The sequence below is a fragment of the Pimephales promelas genome, chromosome 16 (genome assembly GCF_988280905.1).
Source record: "Pimephales promelas chromosome 16, fPimPro1.hap1.1, whole genome shotgun sequence".
NCBI lineage: Eukaryota > Metazoa > Chordata > Actinopteri > Cypriniformes > Leuciscidae > Pimephales > Pimephales promelas.
Genome location: NC_142784.1, coordinates 14,649,245 through 14,674,519, shown reverse-complemented (window position 1 = coordinate 14,674,519; position 25,275 = coordinate 14,649,245). Strand labels below are relative to the sequence as shown.

Sequence of the window (25,275 nt, the reverse complement as noted above, 5' to 3'; positions counted from 1 at the left end):
AAAAAAAAAAAAAAAAAAACTTTTGCGGATCATTTGCTCACCACCATGCCATCCAAGATTTCCATGTCTTTCTTTCTTCAGTCGAAAAGAAATGAAGGTTTTTGATAAAAACATTCCAGGATTTTTCTCCATATAATGGACTTCACTCAGAACCAAACGCTTCAAGTTTCAGTGCAGCTTCAAGGGGCTTTAAACGACACAAGACGATGAATAAGGGTCTTATCTAGTGAAATGATCAGTCATTTAAAAAATAAATAAAAAAGTTTAAGTTTTACAAGCTCAAATGCTCGCTTACTCTGTTCTCTGATGAGCGTTCGTTACTCTCCTGTTTAAACTCGTTCATCAAAATGAACAAATCTGTTTGAGTCATTTGGTTCATGAATCAACCATAAATGACCGATGGTTTCGCTTGATAAGACCCTTATTCATCGTCTGGTGTCGTTTAAAGCCCTTTGAAGCTGCACTGAAACTCTCATTTGGATCTTGAACAGTTTGGTTCCCAATGAAGTCCATTACATGGGAAAAAAAATCCTGGAATATTTTCATTAAAAACCTTAATTTCTTTTCGACTGAAGAAAGAAAGACATGGACATCTTGGTCGACATGGGGGTGAGTAAATTATCAGCAAAAGTTTTTTTTTTTTTTTTTTTTTTTTTTAAGTGAACTACTCCTTTAAGAGTCCTTTAAAAGTTCCCCCTATTCCCCCTCAAACAAAAAAGCATAGGCAAATGCTTAAACTCAACATACAGGCAGATTAGAAAAATAAAAATAAAAGAATATTTTGTCATGGCACATATACATACAGTTTACAATATAAAAATTAACTTAAGTGAGCATTGTGCAGGGCTTTACTGTGGCATTGTCACAATGGTGCTCTATAAAAAGAAAGAAAATTTTTTGTAGTCCGATTCGCACATCCAGTGGCACTACAAAAAAAAAAAAAAAATTCCCCTATAATCCGTGGATCTCACCCATTTTCCTCCACTTGCTACCACTGATTTTATGCCACCATAGTGTGCACCCAACTGCATTGACGTCTGCTCCCAAATGATCTACTTGTCGCTCATTGTAGACGTGTCCGATTTAATGCTTGATTTTGTCAGATGACGCGAAAATGAATAAAAAAGCAATGTGATTTCTGTGTTTGAAGGTGTACACACACCTGCATGTGATCGAAGAGAGGATGAACCAAAGCCTGGCTCTGCTCTATAAAGTCCCCGGCCTGGCTGAGAAACTTCACGACGAAATCCGTAAGTGTTTTAGTGAATTCTTTTGTTGCCTCAAAGTCTAAAAATCCTCAAAATCATTCACTCAATCTGTCTGTCTCTGCAGAGGAGTTGGTGAGAACAGAGAGAGGGGACATCAGCGAACTCATGACCACTTCCTTTTCCGAGACGCGCACCACAGAAGAGCTGCTTCCTGCCGAGAGCGAGGAAGAGCGAGATGATGAGGAGGAAGAGGACAGAGCTTTCCAGAACCGCCCCTACCCACCACGCATCGGTACAACATGCATAATGAGGACATGCGTGGAGCTTAACTCAGAAATAAGCATGTTAACAGTCTGAAAATACTAACTATCCTTTATCCTTTCTCTTTATTTTTGTGGCAATGTAGACCCCCAGCCTAGCGATAAGAAAGGTAAATACCAAAGCTCTGTGATATAATGTAATCATTTAATAGTTTGTTTTTAGTTATATAGCCTACTTGAATAACTGTGAGGTCACTCTTCTGTCTGTCCACAGTTTCATCAGTAGATGAGTATGACTACACCACCTCTGAGAGAGGACCAACTTATGAATACGAGGAGAAGGTTAGGACAAAATCTGCTCTAAGAGACACAAAAATACACTATAATGTGTACAGAATCGCTCATTACAGAAGTGACTTACTTTTACTTTTGGACTGAAATACTAGCTGCATTAATGTCTTTTAGGGCTGCATGATTTGGGGGGGGGGGGGGACATCTTTTTTTTATTTTGGATTAATCAAGAGCACTCAGTTAACAAAAAATGTCTTTACTTCTGGTGGTCTCATCAAATCATATTGGAAATTGAAGGTATATAGTCAAAAACATTGCTTTTTGGGTTACAGTATTTCATGCAGTGTGCTCTGTTGTATAAAGCACATTTTGGCAAATGTAGGTATTTTATTGAAACAGAAAATGTGCACACTAAATAGCTACTGTATGTATGTTGTTCTGGAGTAATAGTAGTATGTCAGTGTGCTGCTCTGAACAAGTTCTGCAGTTTTGCAACTTGACCACTGGATGTCACCATTTGGAGTTTTAATGAGTTTGAATAAACAAAAACTTCATAGATGATATTTCCCCAATAAAAAATAATCTCGGACTTTTCTCTGACAATTCCGTTTTAATGCCAAGCTTGAGTAGAATTGAAAATGTTTTTCTATCCCACACAATCAGCTTTATGTGTTCCTCAGATCAACACCTCTGTAGAGCTGAAGCAAGTGGTCTACAAGTCTCCAGGAATCCAGAGAGATGAGCTGGTGAGCGTTCAAATTTGTGAATTCGTTTGTTTTACGATGTCTAAATGTTTAGTTTTCTTCCTTTAGCTCTTTGGTATTATTATTCTACCAAACTTACTTTCATGTTTAAGCGTAAATGCAAAGCGATTACTTAAAGCTATTGGATAGGCAATGTTTTTCATAAACACTTTTTGTTATACTGGTTGAAACTTTCTTAACATCCTGAGAGCAGTCAATAATAGAAGTGGTATAAATATTTAAAATAGACTTTAATCTTCTGTGGAAGTCTCAGGACCAAAAAAAGATTTGTCTACTGAATGCAATAATAGGATGTGCTACCTGCCAGTCAACATAAGGGCGCTTCTCAAACAAAAGGCTGCGTCCTTGCTTGGCCTGCGCCCAAGCTTCCAATCAAGTTTTCAGGGCAAGAACATGTGTGACTTGGACATGCTTATTTACTAGACCGTCTCATTCTTGAGTTCCTATCTAATCTTATGCTTTCAAAACTAGCTTGCTATTGCTATAGCCTCTCCTGATCTCCTGTTATACTGTATGAATGATCAATGTAGTGAACGGTTTAACAGTATATTTGACAATACAGAATAATAAATTGTGTTAATATATTACAATAATATATTAGGAATTGATGCTTTTCATATATTGATATGAAAAAAGGCTAAACTGGGGACTATTTTCAGGCGCTACATCATATCATTGCGCCTGCTGAACTCATGGTACGGCAGTAAAGTTTCTTGATTATTACGCAGGAATGAGAGTATAGTTCCTAGTCATTTCAGCCTAGAAAATCACAACTTTACATTTTCTGTCGGTCTTAGTACACAATGTAACTACAGAGGACTCAAGATTTAAATAGGAAAAATATCGAAACTCTTTGGTCAATTTTATTTTTATTTTTTTTTTGGAGAAATGCTAATGGTCTTGTGCACTTCAATGATGTATGCTAAGCTATGCTAAAAGTGGTACCGCCAGAACCGGAGACCGGCTGAATAGATTCAAAAATGGTAAAACTCAACAATTTAACTCTGGGGGAGTTGTAAAATGAGCCTATTTCCCAAAAAAGTGGAGTATCCCAGTAGGATGGATTTCCATTTTATACAAATAAAGTTATGCCCCCTCAGGTGCTAATATGTTCCCTGTATACAGTACTACTAAAAGTCATTTTCTTTTTTTTTTTTTTATCTATCACAGCAGCCGGACGTTTTGGAGACGTTTAACCGCGGGGCAATGGTGGGGCTGCTGGTGGTCGCCGTGGCCATCGCTATGGTGATGGTCATCAGCTTGTTGCTAGTCCGCCGTAAGCCATATGGAACCATCAGCCATGGCATAGTAGAGGTGAGAGTTCAGCTGACAGGATGTCCAAATGGCTTGTTTTTGATGGAGTGCGTTCAAGAAATGGGGTCAAACCATGACATCACTACAGCTTCTGATTGTGTTTGTGGTTTTTAATGTGACAGCCTCATGCAAATTTATCTTGACACATTCAAGTAAAATAATTCGATTTGGCTATCAATTTCAAAGGAACATGAGGAATTAACAACTAAACCCCTGAAGCAGCTATAGCCATTTTTGCATTCTGATATTTTGATTTGATAGGGAAAAAAGTGAAACCATGAAGCAGAATTTTAATATTTAATCTGTACTAAATTAATGTATCTCATAATTAATGTAGTTTTGTATGTGAAATTTGTAAATACAGGCCTATATGAATCATTGTGCATAATGTCTGAGACTTGATTAGGGGTTCTTTTTCAATAATTGCACAACCATTTATTCAATAAATATTTCAATAGACATGAAATAATGGTTTCTGCTTCAGTTCAGAGCAGGAAAAATATATAATTGTGAATAAAGGAAAAATAAGACATAAGAAAAACAGCATTTGTGTAATGTATAGCTGCAGAGTTATAAAACTGCAATTATGAGAAATAGTCTAATTTCTAAAATATTAAGTCAATAAGTTACAATCAGATAAGTGACTATTTTTTACTCAAACATGTATGCCAAATGGCAGATCATTATGTCTATGTTAAATGATACAATGATAATAAATCATTGTTTAACAAATATTTGACAGAATTGAGCATTTATGTACGGAGGCGTATTGCGTTCACTCGAGGAAACAAAATCTACTCTGTTTTTCTGAATTAACAAGTTAATTATTTCAGAATTAAGAGATAATTTTTCATGGGAAAAAGTTTTTGTTCTGTTTTTCTGAATTAACAAGTTAATTATCTCAGAATTAGAAGATACTTTTTCATGTTTTTTTTTTTTTTGCTCTGTTTTTCTGAATTAATGACTTGATTATCTCAAAAACTCAGAAATTCTGAAAAATGATCTCATAATTCTGAAATAATTAACTCATTAATTCAGAAAAACAGAGTAGACTTTTTTTCTTCAAGTGAATGCAATACGCTTCCTTTATGCAATGGATAATGATGCTAATTGTGTATTTGTAGAAACGCATACATATGCAAATTGCAACATATACAGTATGTTTCTATACACCTACCTATATAGTATAAGTCTCTAATATTGTGACATTTTGTAATGTTCTTCCATATGGGAAGCTTGCTCAGATGCACCCATCGTAATGATTTCATTTTTGCTCATGGCCAACTTGTTAAAATCTTCCTGTTCCATTAATTCTTCCCATTTAAATTCACCTACGCTCCATTTTAAGCGATTCTTTCCCCGTCTTGTCTCTGTCTCTTTCCCAGCAGGTCGACCCCATGCTGACCCCCGAGGAAAGACAGCTCAATAAGATGCAGAATCACGGCTATGAAAACCCCACTTACAAATTCTTCGAGCAAATGAACTGAGGAGGGTTCTGCAGTCTCAAGGCCATGCCCTCCCCTCTCGCCTCCCGTTTTTCGATTGGGGTTTCCACTGCAACCCCCTCTCCCTCGTGTACCCTATGTATGTCTATATGACCGATGTTCAAAATGTACAACAAACCCGGCACGTAAATAGGGAGTTTGTATTAAAACGTTCGCATACTACTCTCTCTTCAGGGAGAGAGAACACCAATAAGAGAATCCGCAGACCACCGAGAGCTCCTTTATCCCCCGGTTTTTGCTTTCGTTCATGAGGGCGTGGCCGTGCCGAGCATGTTTCGGCGGTTTTAAAATCTCGTGAGAATAGTGTCACACATTCTTTCCGAACGAATTACGTGTTTCAAAGAAGCTAAACATGTTCGACGTGAACGGTTTGTTTTGTCATTTCTATTTTCAAAGCAGAGTTTATTTCATGGTGAATCTGTGATATGAATGAAATAATATATTTTTGAGTTCACTACAGAAACCCGGGAGGGAAATCGAGACATGTTGGCCCTCTAAGACAAAAATAAACTACTGTTTTAATAAGACTTCAAAAGGAAGGAGGTTTGTATTGACATTATAACTAAACCATCAAACATTCTGGTAGATTATTAGTCTCAATCACACACCGTAAGAAACTGAATCAGTGTTTTAAATGTACCACGAACGTTCATCCAACAATACTACCCTAAAGCTTAGGATATTTTTCTGGTATCGCTTCTTTAAAAATCAATTCTAAGTAATCCAAAGTCCATACGCGTAAAGAAAAAGCATGCAAAATTTGGTGTATGATGCTATAACGTACTTGTGTTGGTCCTGTTTCTTGCTTTTTGATAAAAATGAAAAAAATCAGTGCAACAATGACGTGTACATAACTAAAGACGTGACTCGAATAGACGTTTCTATCGTTAATTTGTATCGACGCAACGTGTGGACGAAAAAGATGACCTTGTGCTGCTCACACAGAGAATGAAACATTTCCTAACATGGCTGAATGAAAACGGACTGTTGTATAAACCAGCACAAGAAAATGACACGGTATCTCCTGACTGAATGTATCTTCGGTAGACATAGGCTCCATTCACCGTTCCTCCTAACACACCACGGCGGTTAGAGCGTAGGTTAGTTAGCTTAGCTAATCGCTCCGTTTTCATACAGTAGTTGATTTAACCGTCGAGGGTTTGTGTTGTGTGACTGAAACTAGTATGCCGTCACCTGTGAAAGGTGGTAAACAACTTTCACCGATTCCAAAACTGGTTTAAGTTTCTACACGTGTCACTAAGGCCTGAAAAATCAAGTTTTTTTGTTTTTTTTAATATATAAATATATATTAGGGGGTTATAGAGTTGTCTGTTTATTGCATTTATGTTCTAGTACATGATAGAAATTTTAAATCAAACTTTTGGGTGTCCGTCGCTATAACACAAATAGCGTGAACACAACAATTTACTGTTAGCCTGTCGTAGAAAGGACATGTCTTAGTCTGAATCTTTTTAATTGTAGAACTTACAGGTTTTTGTGAAGAATACGGAATCATCATTTATATTACGTGACATATCAACAGAAGTGAAACCAAAATGTGGGCCCAGTACGTTTGTTTTCCGTTTCTGCAGTCCAAAACTACACTTTTATAAAAACCAAACCAAACTCCGTCCTGTGGAATCGTAGCTCATATTTACTTTAGAGTTATTTTTCGGAGTCAAGATGCACCAAAACATAATGACATGATCGTTTGTATTTAATTGCATTGCCTTTGTTGTCTTCCTTTGTCCTGGAACAGTCACATTTGAACATACCTGAACTGAAACCAAACAAAAATGAATTTAACCTCTTTGAACAAAAGCATCAAGGCATGCTACTCATTCTTAAGGCACCATTAGAAACCTCCTGGTCTAATTCAACACATGGCATCAGAAGCTCATGGCACTTAAAACGGATCGTGGATGGCTCTGTAGTCTTGATCGCACTGAGGTGCATTTATGAATTGTGATCAGTTAACATTGTGGTTCGATGCCCTAATTTAGGACTCTTAAATAAGATTTCGTACCAGCATCAGGCAGATTTAGGACAATGTATTCAGTAAAGATTGATTTTACATTTATACACGTCTTCTCTCGGCTGAGATGACGCATCCCTCTCTTTTCCTGAACCAATAGAAATGTAAACAAAGTTACGGATGTTTTAACTGCTGCATTATTGCCTTTTTCAATGCTGTGTTTTGGATGTAATTCTATGTATTTTTTATTTAAGTCGATATTAATTGGAGTTTGGGTCATTTGCTATATAGATTTGGACTGTAAACACTGAACGGGTCTGATCAACATCATGCTTTTAAACTAAACTAAATAACAGAGCACAACTGTATCCAGATTGACTCATTTGTGTCCATTCATCACTTCAGAATCTTCCCTCGTCTTGCTGAATTCATTACTGAAGGATCAATGCAGTGAAGGTTAAGATGGAAACGCATTTAGCCTATAGATCTAATGTGTTGAACATCCTATACACCCCAGTTTTATCTTTCAAATTACTAGCATGTATTAAAGATGCAGCTTGTTAATGTAAAAATAATTGGTTACTTTAAAAGTAAAGATTTGGTGAACTGGTGCTTTAAGGAACTTTACAGAATTTGACATTAAGCTACTGAAACCAATGCAATGAAATAAGCTGATCTGGAATCATTCTGAATTTCACCAAAGACATGTTCTGGATATGATTGGAAGGCCAAATAATGTGTTGTGTTTTTAATTGACATGTATTGTAAAAGCAAGCAACCTGTGAACTGATCTGGCTTGTTGTACTTGCATTAAAATGACAATAAAATTATAAATGACCCACACAATTTGACTGTGGCTTTTAACTTTTGGAATAGCATCCTGTCAGTACACTTCTGGTCATTATTGACAAGATAATTAAGAGAATTATTTCAGTCATTTTATTGTAATCTAGCTTATGATCACAACAAAACAAAGATGCCAGGTTTATTTCTACATTCTCAGAAAAAAAAAAAGGTGCAAAGCTGTCACTGGGGCAATAGCCTAAGGTATATAGTGTAAGTGAAAAGGTCTTTGCAACTTACCCAGATAGCAAGCAACTATCAAAAAAAAAAAAAAGAAAGAAAGAAAGAATGAAATCAATCAATGTTATTGTGTCAACGTGAACCGCATTGAACCACATGACTTTTGCATCCGCAATTAATTTTTGCATTATTTATTTATTTGCAACTTCATCATTAAATCAATGTTACAATGTGATGTTGGTTCAGAAAAATTAAACTAAAACCGACTGAAAACCACACAGCCTGAAATAAACAGCAAATAAAAAAAGATAATAAATCTCACAAGATCTCAGCAGAGGAGGATTAATCGACTCCAAAAAGAGTAAGCTTTACTTATTACAAACCAGACTGACTTTAGTTCTGCCATTCATCTACAGAAGTTATTACTGAGAATTAACAGAAGTTTAGATGTTGATGTTTTAATAAAAATGTTCAGTCACCATTATTTCCTTTAGTTAGGCAGTTTGACGCTTAGCTTTTAAAGGTGCAGTGTGTGATTTTTCGCGACATCTAGCGATTCGGTTGCAAGGTTGCACTAAGGGCTCAGCCCACTGCTCATCCCTCCCTTGTGATGAAGCTACGGCTAAAACGGGACAAACATCTCGTCGTCTGAGACAGCAGAGAATAGCCAGAGTAAGCTAAGAATGTTTAACATTGTCACTGTTTCTGTACCACAGTCCATTATAAACCACATCATGGACATTTATCCCCACATAGCAAAGCCATAACACAGCGAGGGAGAACTAAGTTACATGAAACAATCCAACCACATATTTTACACCACTGACAAGGGGAAAGTCACTACTCACAGTGTCTATGGCTTCCATCTTTCTGCTGCTTCTCTTTCAAGGTAGTGACGAAACTCGCTCTGTAGCGCTGTTTGTTCGCTGTCGGCTATGGTAGAAACATGACGACACAATATGTCGACCTTCATTGAAGGGGGTTCCCGTGGTTATGTAGATATAAATGTCTCATCCTAAGGTAATAAAAACATAACAGTTTATTTAGTAAGTTCTTTATACACTACTGAAAATAGTTAGGGATATAACTATGGATGCTAAGAGCGTGGTTGCAAACAATGAAAATAAAGTGCAGGATTTAATCATGGCAGTCGGTCATTATAACAAAGAAACAAAACACTCAAGAAACTCATAAAACATAACAACTAAACCAGACAAGAACGGACAGTGAACTGAACAAAGACGGCTTAAAACTCAAGGCAAACTAATCAACTAAATGAATAACAGGTGCACATGATAATCAAATAAAAAAGAAACCATGGAGAAAACTAGAACACAGGAAACTGAACTAAAACATGTGACAAACCCACCTAAAACAGAAACTTACACATATACCCGTAAACTAAAAAGCTAAAAGCACCCTGGGGTAAAAGGAGCCTTTGGGTTTTATTTTCCTCAAACACTAGAAGGTGTTTCCAAAAAATCCGCTTTTAAAGATGAACGTGAACATTTGTCTGATCGTTGAACCGATCGTTGGCAGCAACGCAAAGTTGATTTTGTGCTAAATTGATCTAATCTTTTGTAGCGCCCTATCCCTTAGCCCTGAGTTAGTTTAATAAACAACAAACTCATCTTTATCTTTCAATAAACACTTGTCGAAATATTGGTGTGCTTCTAACAGACTAAAATTACCACAAATTCTTGTAAGTAAAATAGAAAATCTTCACTAAGGTTTTTTGAACCGCTCTTAGTCTGACCTAGGACCTGTTTGCCTTGGGAGACCCTAGGCATATAGCCCCAGACAACATAGATCCTAGGGTTGTTCGGGTACTCAGACCCCTCCACCAAGTTTTTTTTTTTTTTTCCAGTAAAAATTTATTCAATTTCCTACTTAAATCTTAAATCTTTTTTAAATCAAAATTATTTTTTTGTCATTTTTCGGTACAAATATCTCAGCCTACACATTACTAAAGAGTATTACTAATTATGCTTGTGCTATGACTTAAATTTTAGTGATTGTCTGAATCAGTAAATGAAACATCAGTGTTTGTCATATTCTAATGAAAGCGTTTCAACAAGTTTCTCTCCAGTTTGTTTCTGGGTGTCTTTGGCTTCTGGTTCTGATTTCAGTGAAATGGATAGAGGATTAAACAGATCGATCTGTGTCATCTTGGCACGTTTACAAAAGGAAATACCAAAGAAGATTTTCAACGTGAACAGAAGGATTTTTTTGTGGCTGTCTTTATTTATCTTTATAACTGAATGAGAACATCATGTGCATTTCATTACCTCTGGTAAATAGTTTATCTGTACAGGTGAGAACATCTGATAAACATGACTCGTTTGGAAGTTAGTATCTAGTAGCTTTTCCACCACTGTTGTTAAATATTGCAACACATTTGTCTGTCATTTGTTACTGTGAAAGTGGAATACAGTTTTTTTTTTTTATTTAAATGTATATATATTTTTTAAGTACTTATATTTTTAAGGAAAGTATTTTATATTTAATTGTGTTTGCTGTACTTTGTGGATTATTTTAATTTGTTTTAATTTCAGAAAAATGATTACACTTCATTACATTTTATTGTATTCATTTCATTTTATTTTCATTATTTCATTACCAGAAATTTTCATTATTTGTTTAAAACTGTAACATGTAACATGAACCAAAAACAAAACATTAAACTCAACAGGCAGGTCCCAGACTGACACAAGGCCAAAAGTAATGAACAAAAAGACCATCAACAAGGACCAACTGTGATACAGATTAATGATAAGAAACTCTGCTTTTGCCTCATTTGAAGGGTAAATTGAGTAGTTATCTTTTTTATGAGAAAATACTTATATGACTGTTAGTCTGCTGTGGGTAGACGACTTAGCAAGTCATCATCTGTTTTTCAGATTTAGAAAATTAGCTTATGAACACAACTTTAAAAAGGTTTTACAGATAAGTGAATGAGTTTACATATTATTTTTGTTTTAAAGCAAACTGTCTATTTTGACGTACAGAACGAGCAGGAGTTGGATCATTATGACATTAAATAAAGGTATGTAAAGTTTGCCGTCTCCACTGGTGACAGGAGCTCAATGATTTTTCCGCAAGCTACAGTGTTTTTAATTAAGTTCTTCCTCATACCCACAAAACCATACCCTCATTCTCAAAGCTAAACAAAGACGTGCAACAAGACAACATTGTTTTCTTGCATTGTCGTCACAGAACATTTGTGAATATCAGAGATGTAACTGATGATTAAAACTGAAACTAAACCCACTTTTAGCTGTACTTGTATTTTAAATTGAATGATCTTAAAGAGACTGCATAATTGGGCTACTATATTTTGTGCCATGTGAAATCCAATAATAGTTTTGTGAAGACTTTTAAACTGTTCCACTGTCATTGGTGTAACATGTCAACAGTTGAAATTGCACATGTAGACAGACACAAACACACTGATCGCTGACTCAATCGAGGTAATAATATATTAGCTTGAGAGCATAAAATATTTGAATAAAACAAAAAGAGGCATACATATATGTGTGTGTGTGTGTGTGTGTTTATATAAAACAAACAAATAAACAAGGAAATAAAAGTAATAAATAGAAATAAACCAATAAAATAAAATAACTCAAACATTTGCCATTACTGTGTTAAAGGTAAATAACAAACTTTATTATTTATCAACAGAGAGTTTACTGTAATATAATTATTTCCAAAAAGTAAATGTAAGTGATGTTGCAGAAAACACGCAGTTGCACAACACTTTCCGATAACTGTGATGCCAACTTATTCGACTGGTTAATTAACATTAAGAATTTTTAGTTTTACTTTTCCTCAGCTCTAATAGTGTGACTTAATCACAATGTAATCACTCAACTTCACTCTCTTCCTCTTTGGCATCACTGGCTTAAATGACTTGACAGGTTGATTAAGGAATTTGCAACAGGTCAGACACTTGATGATAAAGCCAATAATTCACCGTGAGCATTACAAAATAAATTTTTTAGTCTTCACTTAATTTACAGAAAATCTACCTATAAAAACTAAAACCTCACAACAGGCAACAACAAATACTTGCTCCCATCAGAAATATTTCATAACCTACAGTGAAAGAGGAAGTTTGATGCTTTTCAAAGAAGAAGAAAGTGGTCACACCTTCAGAAGATGCAGATTGTCTCCAGCGATAACAGATCTCAGCATTCCTCAGTTGTGAGGTCATTTGAGTTGCTGGGATGGACCTCGATCACGTCCCACATTTAATAGATGATATAAAAGCGAGAGAGAGAACCTACAGGTACAACAGTGAGACATCACAAACTCATCGACATCATGATCTTCACCATTACATGCCTTGCCCTAGTGGCTTCTGCTCTGGGTAAGTGTCTTCTTTAGAAGTTTGCAAGAAAAGGTATGGGTGAACATTTATATTCACAAAATGCAAAACCTAAATAAAGAGCTTCTTGTGTCATGAACTTCTGTTCTTTATCTACAGGTTGTGGAGTGCCTGCGATTAAGCCACAGACGATTGGCAGCAGGATTGTGAACGGACAGAATGCCATCTCTGGTTCTTGGCCCTGGCAGGTCTCTCTCCAGGTAACAGTGTATTGGCCGACTTATATCCTGCATTTGCCTGATTTGGTCATAGAGTATACTGTACGTCATCTTTTCAATGCTTTTACCTCCGAAACAGCAACCCAACGGAGACCACTTCTGCGGTGGATCCCTGATCAACCAGAACTGGGTTCTCACTGCTGCTCACTGCCGTGTCCTGTAAGAGTCTTTAATCTAACAAACCTCACATACAATAGTGCTTTAGATGCTATTTATCTTTCGTTTTTACAGTTAGTTTTGTCTTTACTGCTCTCTTTTTAGGGTCGGCAATCATCGTGTCATTCTTGGAGAACATAATCGTGGCTCCAATGTTGAACCCATTCAGGTCAAACTAGTTTCCAAGGTAAAGATGTTGAATGATTTCAGCGATGAGTATCAAAATTAGAGATTAACTCATACTATTTTTTAATTGCTGGTCCATTTCTGCTTTTTCACACAACTGAATTGAACTGAATCAACACAGAACTGACTTGAGCTGAATAATGAAAGCTGCTTTACGGCAGAATGCGTGAAAGGCTTAAGACGACAAAGAAGAAATAAAACATGCTTACATGTATATCTTAGATTACCATCCATAAAATCCTCTAGTAACAGTCCATCTTTTTCGCTTGTTTCTGTCTGTGCAGTTCATCCCACATCCGCTCTACAGCAGCTCGACCAAAAGCAATGACATTGCGTTGCTGAAACTTGCGTCTCCAGTTGTCTTCACTCCCCGTATCTCTCCTGTATGTCTGGCTCCATCAACCATCAACATCCTGCCTGGAACTCGCTGCTTCACCACTGGATGGGGCAAAACTAGCCCCACATGTAAGTTAGACAAAGACAAATTGCAAAATTTACTCTTGTATATTACTTGTTTTGTAACAGTCTAACAGTCTGTCTGATGTTCTCTTTTTTCAGCTTCAGCGATTCCTCTAATCCTGCAGCAAACAGGTCTGCCCATCATGAGTCCTACTCAGTGCAGACTGATCTGGGGTCAGAGCCGAATCACTGATGCCATGATCTGTGCTGGAGCCTCTGGATCCTCATCTTGCAATGTACGTGAAGACAGATCAAGAAAAACACATTACCATACTAATGTTGCTGCTGTTTCGATCTCAAATGTGTGTGTTGTGTCTGTGTGTTTCCCACAGGGTGATTCTGGTGGTCCTCTGGTGTGTGAGAGATCAGGGGTCTGGACTCTGGTGGGGTCTGTGTCCTGGGGCACCAGCACTTGTGACACCCGTTACCCTGCTGTCTACGCCCGCATCTCCCAACTGCGCTCCTGGATCGACAATACTATCGCTTCCAACTAGAGCGCCGGTCTGAGCATTTACCCTTCAAAGGAGGCAAAAGCAGAGTTTCTTATCATTAATCTGTATCACAGTTGGTCCTTGTAGATGATCTTTTTGTTTATGTCTTTTGGCCTTGTGTCAGTCTGGGACCTGCCTGTTGAGTTTAATGTTTTGTTTTTGGTTCATGTTACATGTTACGGTTTTTAACAAATAATGATAACTTCTGGTAATTAAATAATGAAAATAAAATGAAATGAATACAATAAAATGTTATGAAGTGTAATCATTTATCTGAACTCAAAACATAAATTACAATAATCCACATACAGTACAGCAAACTAAATTACATATACAATATTTTCCTTAAAAATATAAGTACTTAAAAATATGTATACATTTAAATTGCAATTTAAAAAAAAAACTGTATTCCACTTTCACAGTAACAAATGACAGACAAAAGTGTTGCAATATTTAACAACAGTGGTGGAAAAGTTACTAGATACTAACTTCCAAACGAGTCATGTTTATCAGATGTTCTCACCTGTACAGATAAACTATTTACCAGAGCTAATGAAATGCACATGATGTTCTCATTCAGTTATAAATATAAATAAAGAAAGCCACAAAAAATCCTTCTGTTCACGTTGAAAATCTTCTTTGGTATTTCCTTTTGTAAACGGGCCAAGATGACACAGATCAGTCTGTTTAATCCTGTCCATGGTACTGAAACCTGTGTGATGTCTTCAATCAGAAGCCAAAGACACCCAGAAACAAACGGAAGAGAAACTTATTTAAACGCTTCCATTAGAATATGGCAAACACTGATGTTTCATTTACTGATTCAGACAATCACTAAAATTTAAGCCATAGCACAAGCATAACAATTCTTATTGCTTATAGATTTAGATGCACTTTTATGTGCACTACTGTTATGACTTTTTGTACTTTTATACTTTGTTATTTTTTTTCAGATTCATAACATTATCTTATTAACAAAACTTAAAAAAAAAATTAAGGGGGGGGGGGTCATTTTACAGATAAGTGGCCATTGTCAATAGAACAAAATGCCTTTGAGGGGGGTAATTACATTTTGATTGCTTTTAAACAAACATAATCAAAACAAACTCCATTGTGATGTACAGAATGAGCAGGAACCGGAACATTATGACATTAAATAAAGATATGTAAAGTTTGCCGTGCTCAGACTGGTGAACAAAAAAAAAAAAAAGATTTTTCAGCAAGTTACAGTGTTTTTAATTAAGTTTCTTCCTTGAGAAACTTCCTCATACCCACAAAACCATATCCTCCTTCTCAAACCTAAACGTTTAAAGACGTGTAACAATGGGAAGACATCATTGTTGTCTTCCATTGTCTTCACAGAACATTTGTGAATATCAGAGATGTAACTGATGATTAAAACTGAAACTAAACCCACTTTTAGCTGTACTCGTATTTTAAATTGAATGATCTTAAAGAGACACTAATTAGGCAATAATATTTTGTGCCATGTGGAATCCAATAATAATTTTGTGAAGACTTCTAAACTGTTCCACTGTCATTGATGTACCTTGTCAACAGTTGAAATTGCACATGTAGACAGACACAAACACACTGATCGCTGACTCGATCAAGTTAAGAATGTATTAGCTTGAGAGCAAAATATTTAAATAAAACAAAAAGAGGTATAAGGAATACAAAACCAGCCATAAAGTGAACAAGTGAACACTTCCGGCAACTCAGGAACTTAAAAAAAAAGAAAGATTACATAACAAATCAGGAGCAGAATCAGAACATGTGTTTGAAACAAGATGAACAAGATTATCTTGCTGGTTTTCTTTCCTGTTTTTGGAAGTTTGATTGTCTTTCCTTGCACTGTGTACAAACTGTAAATACTTAATAATGTACACAAAACAATGTTGACAACATTACAATTCAAAATAAAGCCTAAATGGCAAGAATTTAAATCAGCTCGAATCGAGTCTCAAAAGTCTGAATTCTAATAAAACAGTTTAATTGCATTTAACAATTAGTGCTAACTTTCATTATATCATCAGTCCACATGTGAGCCTCACTGACTAAGTCAAGCAGGGTGGCTTTATCTTGCAGTCATAAATACTGTATAACTAAGTATAACCAATATAAGTATAACCAGGGGACAGAGAGACGTGGATAGATATGGTATATAAAGGACAATAAATGTGGTATTTATAAAGGTGGTGGTCAGTACAAATAGATAGATAGATAGATAGATAGATAGATAGATAGATAGATAGATAGATAGATAGATAGATAGATAGATAGATAGATAGATAGATAGATAGATAGATGCCTTTATTAATCCCTCCCAGGGGAAATTCAATGTACATCAGCATTAGTGTGTGTTAATTACCAACAAACATTCTCACTACTATACGCACATAAAAGAGAGCACCAATAATAAGATAGATAGATAACTGCCTTAATTCTACATGCCATTGATTCAACAAGGTGCTAAATACGTTCTTTGGAAATGTTGGCCCCTATTGATAGGATAGCATCTTGCAGTTGATGGAGATGTGTGGGATCATCCAGGTACACATGGAAAACATCCCCCACACCATTACACCACCAACAACAACCTGCACAGTGGTAACAAGGCAAAATGGATCTATGTTCTCATTCTGTTTACGCCAAATTCTGACTCTGAATGTCTCAACAGAATTCGAGACTCATCAGACCAGGCAACATTTTTCCAGTCTTCAACTGTCCAATTTTTGTGAGCTGTTGCAAATTGCCTCTTTTTCCTATTTGTAGTGGAGATGAGTGGTACCCGGTGGGGTCTTCTGCTGCTGTAGCCCATCCGCCTCAAGGTTGTGCGTGTTGTGGCTTCACAAACGCTTTGCTGCATACCTCGGTTGTAACAAGTGGTTATTTCAGTCAAAGTTGCTCTTCTATCAGCTTAAATCAGTCGGCCCATTCTCCTCTGACCTCTAGCATCAACAAGGCATTTTTGCCCAAAGGACTGCCACATACTGGATGTTTTTCCCTTTTCACACAATTCTTTGTGAACTCTAAATCTAGAAATGGTTGTGCGTGAAAATCCCAGTAACTGGCACCAACAACCATGCCACACTCAAAATTGCTTAAATCACATCTCTTTCCCATTCTGACATTCAGTTTGGAGTTCAGGAGGTTGTCTTGACCAGGACCACAAAATGCATTGAAGCAACTGCCATGTGACTGGTTGATTGGATAATTGTATTCCAAAAAGTAAATGTAAGTGATGTTGCAGAAAAACACGCAGTTGCACAACACTTTCCGATAACTGTGATGCCAACTTATTCAACCGGTTGATTAACATTAAGAATTTTTAGTTTTACTTTTCCTCAGGTCTAATAATATGACTTAATCACAATGTAATCACTCAATTTCACTCTCTTCCTCTTCGGCATCACTGTCTTAAATGATTCACAGGTTGATTTGCAACAGGTCAAAGACTTAATGGTAGTGAGCATAATTTACCTAATTTACCGTGAGCATTAAGAAATACATTTTTAGTCTTCACTTCATTTTACAAAAACACTTTAGATATAATAAATAAAACCTCACAACAGACAACAACAAATAGTTGTTCCCATCAGAAATATTTCATAACCCACAATGAAAGAGGAAGTTTGATGCTTTTCAAAGAAGAAGAAAAAGAAGTCACACCTTCAGAAGATGCAGATTGTCTCCAGCGATAACAGATCTCAGCATTCCTCAGTTGTGAGGTCATTTGAGCTGCTGGGATGGACCTCGATCACGTCCCACATTTAATAGAAGCTGCAAATGATATAAAAGTGAGAGAGAGAACCTACAGGTACAACAGTGAGACATCACAAACTCATCGACATCATGATCTTCACCATTACATGCCTTGCCCTAGTGGCTTCTGCTCTGGGTAAGTGTCTTCTTTAGAAGTTTGCAAGAAAAGGTATGGTTGAACATTTATATTCACAAAATGCAAAACCTAAATAAAGAGCTTCTTGTGTCATGAACTTCTGTTCTTTATCTACAGGTTGTGGAGTGCCTGCGATTAAGCCACAGACGATTGGCAGCAGGATTGTGAACGGACAGAATGCCATCTCTGGTTCTTGGCCCTGGCAGGTCTCTCTCCAGGTAACAGTGTATTGGCCGACTTATATCCTGCATTTGCCTGATTTGGTCATAGAGTATACTGTACGTCATCTTTTCAATGCTTTTACCTCCGAAACAGCAACCCAACGGAGACCACTTCTGCGGTGGATCCCTGATCAACCAGAACTGGGTTCTCACTGCTGCTCACTGCCGTGTCCTGTAAGAGTCTTTAATCTAACAAACCTCACATACAATAGTGCTTTAGATGCTATTTATCTGTCTTTACTGCTCTCTTTTTAGGGTCGGCAATCATCGTGTCATTCTTGGAGAACATAATCGTGGCTCCAATGTTGAACCCATTCAGGTCAAACTAGTTTCCAAGGTAAAGATGTTGAATGATTTCAGCGATGAGTATCAAAATTAGAGATTTTTTAATTGCTGGTCCATTTCTGCTTTTTCACACAACTGAATTGAACTGAATCAACACAGAACTGACTTGAGCTGAATAATGAAAGCTGCTTTACGGCAGAATGCGTGAAAGGCTTAAGACGACAAAGAAGAAATAAAACATGCTTACATGTATATCTTAGATTACCATCCATAAAATCCACTAGTAACAGTCCATCTTTTTCGCTTGTTTCTGTCTGTGCAGTTCATCCCACATCCGCTCTACAGCAGCTCGACCAAAAGCAATGACATTGCGTTGCTGAAACTTGCGTCTCCAGTTGTCTTCACTCCCCGTATCTCTCCTGTATGTCTGGCTCCATCAACCATCAACATCCTGCCTGGAACTCGCTGCTTCACCACTGGATGGGGCAAAACTAGCCCCACATGTAAGTTAGACAAAGACAAATTGCAAAATTTACTCTTGTATATTACTTGTTTTGTAACAGTCTAACAGTCTGTCTGATGTTCTCTTTTTTCAGCTTCAGCGATTCCTCTAATCCTGCAGCAAACAGGTCTGCCCATCATGAGTCCTACTCAGTGCAGACTGATCTGGGGTCAGAGCCGAATCACTGATGCCATGATCTGTGCTGGAGCCTCTGGATCCTCATCTTGCAATGTACGTGAAGACAGATCAAGAAAAACACATTACCATACTAATGTTGCTGCTGTTTCGATCTCAAATGTGTGTGTTGTGTCTGTGTGTTTCCCACAGGGTGATTCTGGTGGTCCTCTGGTGTGTGAGAGATCAGGGGTCTGGACTCTGGTGGGGTCTGTGTCCTGGGGCACCAGCACTTGTGACACCCGTTACCCTGCTGTCTACGCCCGCATCTCCCAACTGCGCTCCTGGATCGACAATACTATCGCTTCCAACTAGAGCGCCGGTCTGAGCATTTACCCTTCAAAGGAGGCAAAAGCAGAGTTTCTTATCATTAATCTGTATCACAGTTGGTCCTTGTAGATGATCTTTTTGTTTATGTCTTTTGGCCTTGTGTCAGTCTGGGACCTGCCTGTTGAGTTTAATGTTTTGTTTTTGGTTCATGTTACATGTTACGGTTTTTAACAAATAATGATAACTTCTGGTAATTAAATAATGAAAATAAAATGAAATGAATACAATAAAATGTTATGAAGTGTAATCATTTATCTGAACTCAAAACATAAATTACAATAATCCACATACAGTACAGCAAACTAAATTACATATACAATATTTTCCTTAAAAATATAAGTACTTAAAAATATGTATACATTTAAATTGCAATTTAAAAAAAAAACTGTATTCCACTTTCACAGTAACAAATGACAGACAAAAGTGTTGCAATATTTAACAACAGTGGTGGAAAAGTTACTAGATACTAACTTCCAAACGAGTCATGTTTATCAGATGTTCTCACCTGTACAGATAAACTATTTACCAGAGCTAATGAAATGCACATGATGTTCTCATTCAGTTATAAATATAAATAAAGAAAGCCACAAAAAATCCTTCTGTTCACGTTGAAAATCTTCTTTGGTATTTCCTTTTGTAAACGGGCCAAGATGACACAGATCAGTCTGTTTAATCCTGTCCATGGTACTGAAACCTGTGTGATGTCTTCAATCAGAAGCCAAAGACACCCAGAAACAAACGGAAGAGAAACTTATTTAAACGCTTCCATTAGAATATGGCAAACACTGATGTTTCATTTACTGATTCAGACAATCACTAAAATTTAAGCCATAGCACAAGCATAACAATTCTTATTGCTTATAGATTTAGATGCACTTTTATGTGCACTACTGTTATGACTTTTTGTACTTTTATACTTTGTTATTTTTTTTCAGATTCATAACATTATCTTATTAACAAAACTTAAAAAAAAAATTAAGGGGGGGGGGGTCATTTTACAGATAAGTGGCCATTGTCAATAGAACAAAATGCCTTTGAGGGGGGTAATTACATTTTGATTGCTTTTAAACAAACATAATCAAAACAAACTCCATTGTGATGTACAGAATGAGCAGGAACCGGAACATTATGACATTAAATAAAGATATGTAAAGTTTGCCGTGCTCAGACTGGTGAACAAAAAAAAAAAAAAGATTTTTCAGCAAGTTACAGTGTTTTTAATTAAGTTTCTTCCTTGAGAAACTTCCTCATACCCACAAAACCATATCCTCCTTCTCAAACCTAAACGTTTAAAGACGTGTAACAATGGGAAGACATCATTGTTGTCTTCCATTGTCTTCACAGAACATTTGTGAATATCAGAGATGTAACTGATGATTAAAACTGAAACTAAACCCACTTTTAGCTGTACTCGTATTTTAAATTGAATGATCTTAAAGAGACACTAATTAGGCAATAATATTTTGTGCCATGTGGAATCCAATAATAATTTTGTGAAGACTTCTAAACTGTTCCACTGTCATTGATGTACCTTGTCAACAGTTGAAATTGCACATGTAGACAGACACAAACACACTGATCGCTGACTCGATCAAGTTAAGAATGTATTAGCTTGAGAGCAAAATATTTAAATAAAACAAAAAGAGGTATAAGGAATACAAAACCAGCCATAAAGTGAACAAGTGAACACTTCCGGCAACTCAGGAACTTAAAAAAAAAGAAAGATTACATAACAAATCAGGAGCAGAATCAGAACATGTGTTTGAAACAAGATGAACAAGATTATCTTGCTGGTTTTCTTTCCTGTTTTTGGAAGTTTGATTGTCTTTCCTTGCACTGTGTACAAACTGTAAATACTTAATAATGTACACAAAACAATGTTGACAACATTACAATTCAAAATAAAGCCTAAATGGCAAGAATTTAAATCAGCTCGAATCGAGTCTCAAAAGTCTGAATTCTAATAAAACAGTTTAATTGCATTTAACAATTAGTGCTAACTTTCATTATATCATCAGTCCACATGTGAGCCTCACTGACTAAGTCAAGCAGGGTGGCTTTATCTTGCAGTCATAAATACTGTATAACTAAGTATAACCAATATAAGTATAACCAGGGGACAGAGAGACGTGGATAGATATGGTATATAAAGGACAATAAATGTGGTATTTATAAAGGTGGTGGTCAGTACAAATAGATAGATAGATAGATAGATAGATAGATAGATAGATAGATAGATAGATAGATAGATAGATAGATAGATAGATAGATAGATAGATGCCTTTATTAATCCCTCCCAGGGGAAATTCAATGTACATCAGCATTAGTGTGTGTTAATTACCAACAAACATTCTCACTACTATACGCACATAAAAGAGAGCACCAATAATAAGATAGATAGATAACTGCCTTAATTCTACATGCCATTGATTCAACAAGGTGCTAAATACGTTCTTTGGAAATGTTGGCCCCTATTGATAGGATAGCATCTTGCAGTTGATGGAGATGTGTGGGATCATCCAGGTACACATGGAAAACATCCCCCACACCATTACACCACCAACAACAACCTGCACAGTGGTAACAAGGCAAAATGGATCTATGTTCTCATTCTGTTTACGCCAAATTCTGACTCTGAATGTCTCAACAGAATTCGAGACTCATCAGACCAGGCAACATTTTTCCAGTCTTCAACTGTCCAATTTTTGTGAGCTGTTGCAAATTGCCTCTTTTTCCTATTTGTAGTGGAGATGAGTGGTACCCGGTGGGGTCTTCTGCTGCTGTAGCCCATCCGCCTCAAGGTTGTGCGTGTTGTGGCTTCACAAACGCTTTGCTGCATACCTCGGTTGTAACAAGTGGTTATTTCAGTCAAAGTTGCTCTTCTATCAGCTTAAATCAGTCGGCCCATTCTCCTCTGACCTCTAGCATCAACAAGGCATTTTTGCCCAAAGGACTGCCACATACTGGATGTTTTTCCCTTTTCACACAATTCTTTGTGAACTCTAAATCTAGAAATGGTTGTGCGTGAAAATCCCAGTAACTGGCACCAACAACCATGCCACACTCAAAATTGCTTAAATCACATCTCTTTCCCATTCTGACATTCAGTTTGGAGTTCAGGAGGTTGTCTTGACCAGGACCACAAAATGCATTGAAGCAACTGCCATGTGACTGGTTGATTGGATAATTGTATTCCAAAAAGTAAATGTAAGTGATGTTGCAGAAAAACACGCAGTTGCACAACACTTTCCGATAACTGTGATGCCAACTTATTCAACCGGTTGATTAACATTAAGAATTTTTAGTTTTACTTTTCCTCAGGTCTAATAATATGACTTAATCACAATGTAATCACTCAATTTCACTCTCTTCCTCTTCGGCATCACTGTCTTAAATGATTCACAGGTTGATTTGCAACAGGTCAAAGACTTAATGGTAGTGAGCATAATTTACCTAATTTACCGTGAGCATTAAGAAATACATTTTTAGTCTTCACTTCATTTTACAAAAACACTTTAGATATAATAAATAAAACCTCACAACAGACAACAACAAATAGTTGTTCCCATCAGAAATATTTCATAACCCACAATGAAAGAGGAAGTTTGATGCTTTTCAAAGAAGAAGAAAAAGAAGTCACACCTTCAGAAGATGCAGATTGTCTCCAGCGATAACAGATCTCAGCATTCCTCAGTTGTGAGGTCATTTGAGCTGCTGGGATGGACCTCGATCACGTCCCACATTTAATAGAAGCTGCAAATGATATAAAAGTGAGAGAGAGAACCTACAGGTACAACAGTGAGACATCACAAACTCATCGACATCATGATCTTCACCATTACATGCCTTGCCCTAGTGGCTTCTGCTCTGGGTAAGTGTCTTCTTTAGAAGTTTGCAAGAAAAGGTATGGTTGAACATTTATATTCACAAAATGCAAAACCTAAATAAAGAGCTTCTTGTGTCATGAACTTCTGTTCTTTATCTACAGGTTGTGGAGTGCCTGCGATTAAGCCACAGACGATTGGCAGCAGGATTGTGAACGGACAGAATGCCATCTCTGGTTCTTGGCCCTGGCAGGTCTCTCTCCAGGTAACAGTGTATTGGCCGACTTATATCCTGCATTTGCCTGATTTGGTCATAGAGTATACTGTACGTCATCTTTTCAATGCTTTTACCTCCGAAACAGCAACCCAACGGAGACCACTTCTGCGGTGGATCCCTGATCAACCAGAACTGGGTTCTCACTGCTGCTCACTGCCGTGTCCTGTAAGAGTCTTTAATCTAACAAACCTCACATACAATAGTGCTTTAGATGCTATTTATCTGTCTTTACTGCTCTCTTTTTAGGGTCGGCAATCATCGTGTCATTCTTGGAGAACATAATCGTGGCTCCAATGTTGAACCCATTCAGGTCAAACTAGTTTCCAAGGTAAAGATGTTGAATGATTTCAGCGATGAGTATCAAAATTAGAGATTTTTTAATTGCTGGTCCATTTCTGCTTTTTCACACAACTGAATTGAACTGAATCAACACAGAACTGACTTGAGCTGAATAATGAAAGCTGCTTTACGGCAGAATGCGTGAAAGGCTTAAGACGACAAAGAAGAAATAAAACATGCTTACATGTATATCTTAGATTACCATCCATAAAATCCACTAGTAACAGTCCATCTTTTTCGCTTGTTTCTGTCTGTGCAGTTCATCCCACATCCGCTCTACAGCAGCTCGACCAAAAGCAATGACATTGCGTTGCTGAAACTTGCGTCTCCAGTTGTCTTCACTCCCCGTATCTCTCCTGTATGTCTGGCTCCATCAACCATCAACATCCTGCCTGGAACTCGCTGCTTCACCACTGGATGGGGCAAAACTAGCCCCACATGTAAGTTAGACAAAGACAAATTGCAAAATTTACTCTTGTATATTACTTGTTTTGTAACAGTCTAACAGTCTGTCTGATGTTCTCTTTTTTCAGCTTCAGCGATTCCTCTAATCCTGCAGCAAACAGGTCTGCCCATCATGAGTCCTACTCAGTGCAGACTGATCTGGGGTCAGAGCCGAATCACTGATGCCATGATCTGTGCTGGAGCCTCTGGATCCTCATCTTGCAATGTACGTGAAGACAGATCAAGAAAAACACATTACCATATGTTGCTGCTGTTTCGATCTCAAATGTGTGTGTTGTGTCTGTGTGTTTCCCACAGGGTGATTCTGGTGGTCCTCTGGTGTGTGAGAGATCAGGGGTCTGGACTCTGGTGGGGTCTGTGTCCTGGGGCACCAGCACTTGTGACACCCGTTACCCTGGTGTCTACGCCCGCATCTCCCAACTGCGCTCCTGGATCGACAATACTATCGCTTCCAACTAGAGCGCCGGTCTGAGCATTTACCCTTCAAAGGAGGCAAAAGCAGAGTTTCTTATCATTAATCTGTATCACAGTTGGTCTCTTTGTTCATGACTTTTGGCCTTGTGTCAGTCTGGGACCTGCCTGTTATGTTTATTGTTTTGTTTTTGGTTCATGTTACATGTTACGGTTTTTAACAAATAATGAAAACTTCTGGTAATGAAATAATGAAAATAAAATGAAATGAATACAATGAATTGTAATGAAGTGTAATCATTTATC

At 37.1% G+C, this 25,275-nt stretch overlaps 4 protein-coding genes and 2 long non-coding RNA genes across 7 annotated transcripts in view; 4 read left to right on the top strand and 2 right to left on the bottom strand.

The window, feature by feature from the left end:
- The window catches only part of aplp1 (amyloid beta precursor like protein 1), a 71,120-nt gene extending 63,239 nt beyond the window's left edge, over positions 1–7,881 (top strand). The window contains exons 11-17 of one of the 2 annotated variants that reach the window (XM_039670657.2): positions 1,151–1,250; positions 1,333–1,500; positions 1,615–1,638; positions 1,743–1,810; positions 2,440–2,505; positions 3,694–3,837; positions 5,226–7,881. In XM_039670657.2, coding sequence (XP_039526591.2) covers positions 1,151–1,250; positions 1,333–1,500; positions 1,615–1,638; positions 1,743–1,810; positions 2,440–2,505; positions 3,694–3,837; positions 5,226–5,324 — 669 coding nt within the window. In that variant the 3' untranslated portion in view covers positions 5,325–7,881. Of the gene's footprint in view, positions 1–1,150; positions 1,251–1,332; positions 1,501–1,614; positions 1,639–1,742; positions 1,811–2,439; positions 2,506–3,693; positions 3,838–5,222 lie in introns of both variants that reach the window. The other variant, XM_039670656.2, reaches the window with a different exon arrangement.
- Positions 7,882–12,619: 4,738 nt separating this feature from the next.
- On the top strand, positions 12,620–14,486 carry LOC120478906 (chymotrypsin-like protease CTRL-1). Its single transcript, XM_039671101.2, has 7 exons — positions 12,620–12,712; positions 12,830–12,930; positions 13,028–13,107; positions 13,210–13,291; positions 13,575–13,755; positions 13,849–13,985; positions 14,082–14,486. The coding sequence occupies exons 1-7, from the start codon at positions 12,667–12,669 to the stop codon at positions 14,241–14,243; spliced, it is 789 nt and encodes a 262-aa protein (XP_039527035.1). The 5' UTR covers positions 12,620–12,666; the 3' UTR covers positions 14,244–14,486.
- Positions 14,487–14,676: 190 nt separating this feature from the next.
- On the bottom strand, positions 14,677–18,974 carry LOC148973336 (uncharacterized). The gene is made up of 3 exons (XR_016146831.1): positions 18,895–18,974; positions 17,913–18,023; positions 14,677–14,963 (listed from the first exon to the last, which is right to left on the bottom strand). It is a non-coding gene; the product is annotated as an uncharacterized LOC148973336 (long non-coding RNA).
- LOC148973335 (chymotrypsin-like protease CTRL-1) lies at positions 17,960–19,881 on the top strand. Its single transcript, XM_089121037.1, has 7 exons — positions 17,960–18,141; positions 18,259–18,359; positions 18,457–18,536; positions 18,618–18,699; positions 18,970–19,150; positions 19,244–19,380; positions 19,477–19,881. The coding sequence occupies exons 1-7, from the start codon at positions 18,096–18,098 to the stop codon at positions 19,636–19,638; spliced, it is 789 nt and encodes a 262-aa protein (XP_088977163.1). The 5' UTR covers positions 17,960–18,095; the 3' UTR covers positions 19,639–19,881.
- Positions 19,882–20,071: 190 nt separating this feature from the next.
- On the bottom strand, positions 20,072–24,357 carry LOC120478910 (uncharacterized). The gene is made up of 3 exons (XR_005622784.2): positions 24,278–24,357; positions 23,296–23,406; positions 20,072–20,358 (listed from the first exon to the last, which is right to left on the bottom strand). It is a non-coding gene; the product is annotated as an uncharacterized LOC120478910 (long non-coding RNA).
- Positions 23,344–25,019, top strand: LOC120478908 (chymotrypsin-like protease CTRL-1). The gene is made up of 7 exons (XM_039671103.2): positions 23,344–23,524; positions 23,642–23,742; positions 23,840–23,919; positions 24,001–24,082; positions 24,353–24,533; positions 24,627–24,763; positions 24,856–25,019. Exons 1-7 carry the CDS (start codon positions 23,479–23,481, stop codon positions 25,015–25,017), a joined length of 789 nt encoding a protein of 262 aa, XP_039527037.1. The 5' UTR covers positions 23,344–23,478; the 3' UTR covers positions 25,018–25,019.
- The last annotated feature ends 256 nt before the right edge of the window (positions 25,020–25,275 follow it).

Bases quoted from the DNA above. Each gene is read 5' to 3' on its own strand.
- LOC120478906 (XM_039671101.2), top strand. From the start codon at position 12,667: ATGATCTTCACCATTACATGCCTTGCCCTAGTGGCTTCTGCTCTGG. The intron at 12,931-13,027 runs GTAACAGTGTAT...CCTCCGAAACAG, and splicing joins CCTGGCAGGTCTCTCTCCAG to CAACCCAACGGAGACCACTT. The intron at 13,756-13,848 runs GTAAGTTAGACA...CTCTTTTTTCAG, and splicing joins GGGCAAAACTAGCCCCACAT to CTTCAGCGATTCCTCTAATC.
- LOC120478908 (XM_039671103.2), top strand. From the start codon at position 23,479: ATGATCTTCACCATTACATGCCTTGCCCTAGTGGCTTCTGCTCTGG. The intron at 23,743-23,839 runs GTAACAGTGTAT...CCTCCGAAACAG, and splicing joins CCTGGCAGGTCTCTCTCCAG to CAACCCAACGGAGACCACTT. The intron at 24,534-24,626 runs GTAAGTTAGACA...CTCTTTTTTCAG, and splicing joins GGGCAAAACTAGCCCCACAT to CTTCAGCGATTCCTCTAATC.
- LOC148973335 (XM_089121037.1), top strand. From the start codon at position 18,096: ATGATCTTCACCATTACATGCCTTGCCCTAGTGGCTTCTGCTCTGG. The intron at 18,537-18,617 runs GTAAGAGTCTTT...CTCTCTTTTTAG, and splicing joins GCTGCTCACTGCCGTGTCCT to GGTCGGCAATCATCGTGTCA. The intron at 19,381-19,476 runs GTACGTGAAGAC...TGTTTCCCACAG, and splicing joins CTGGATCCTCATCTTGCAAT to GGTGATTCTGGTGGTCCTCT.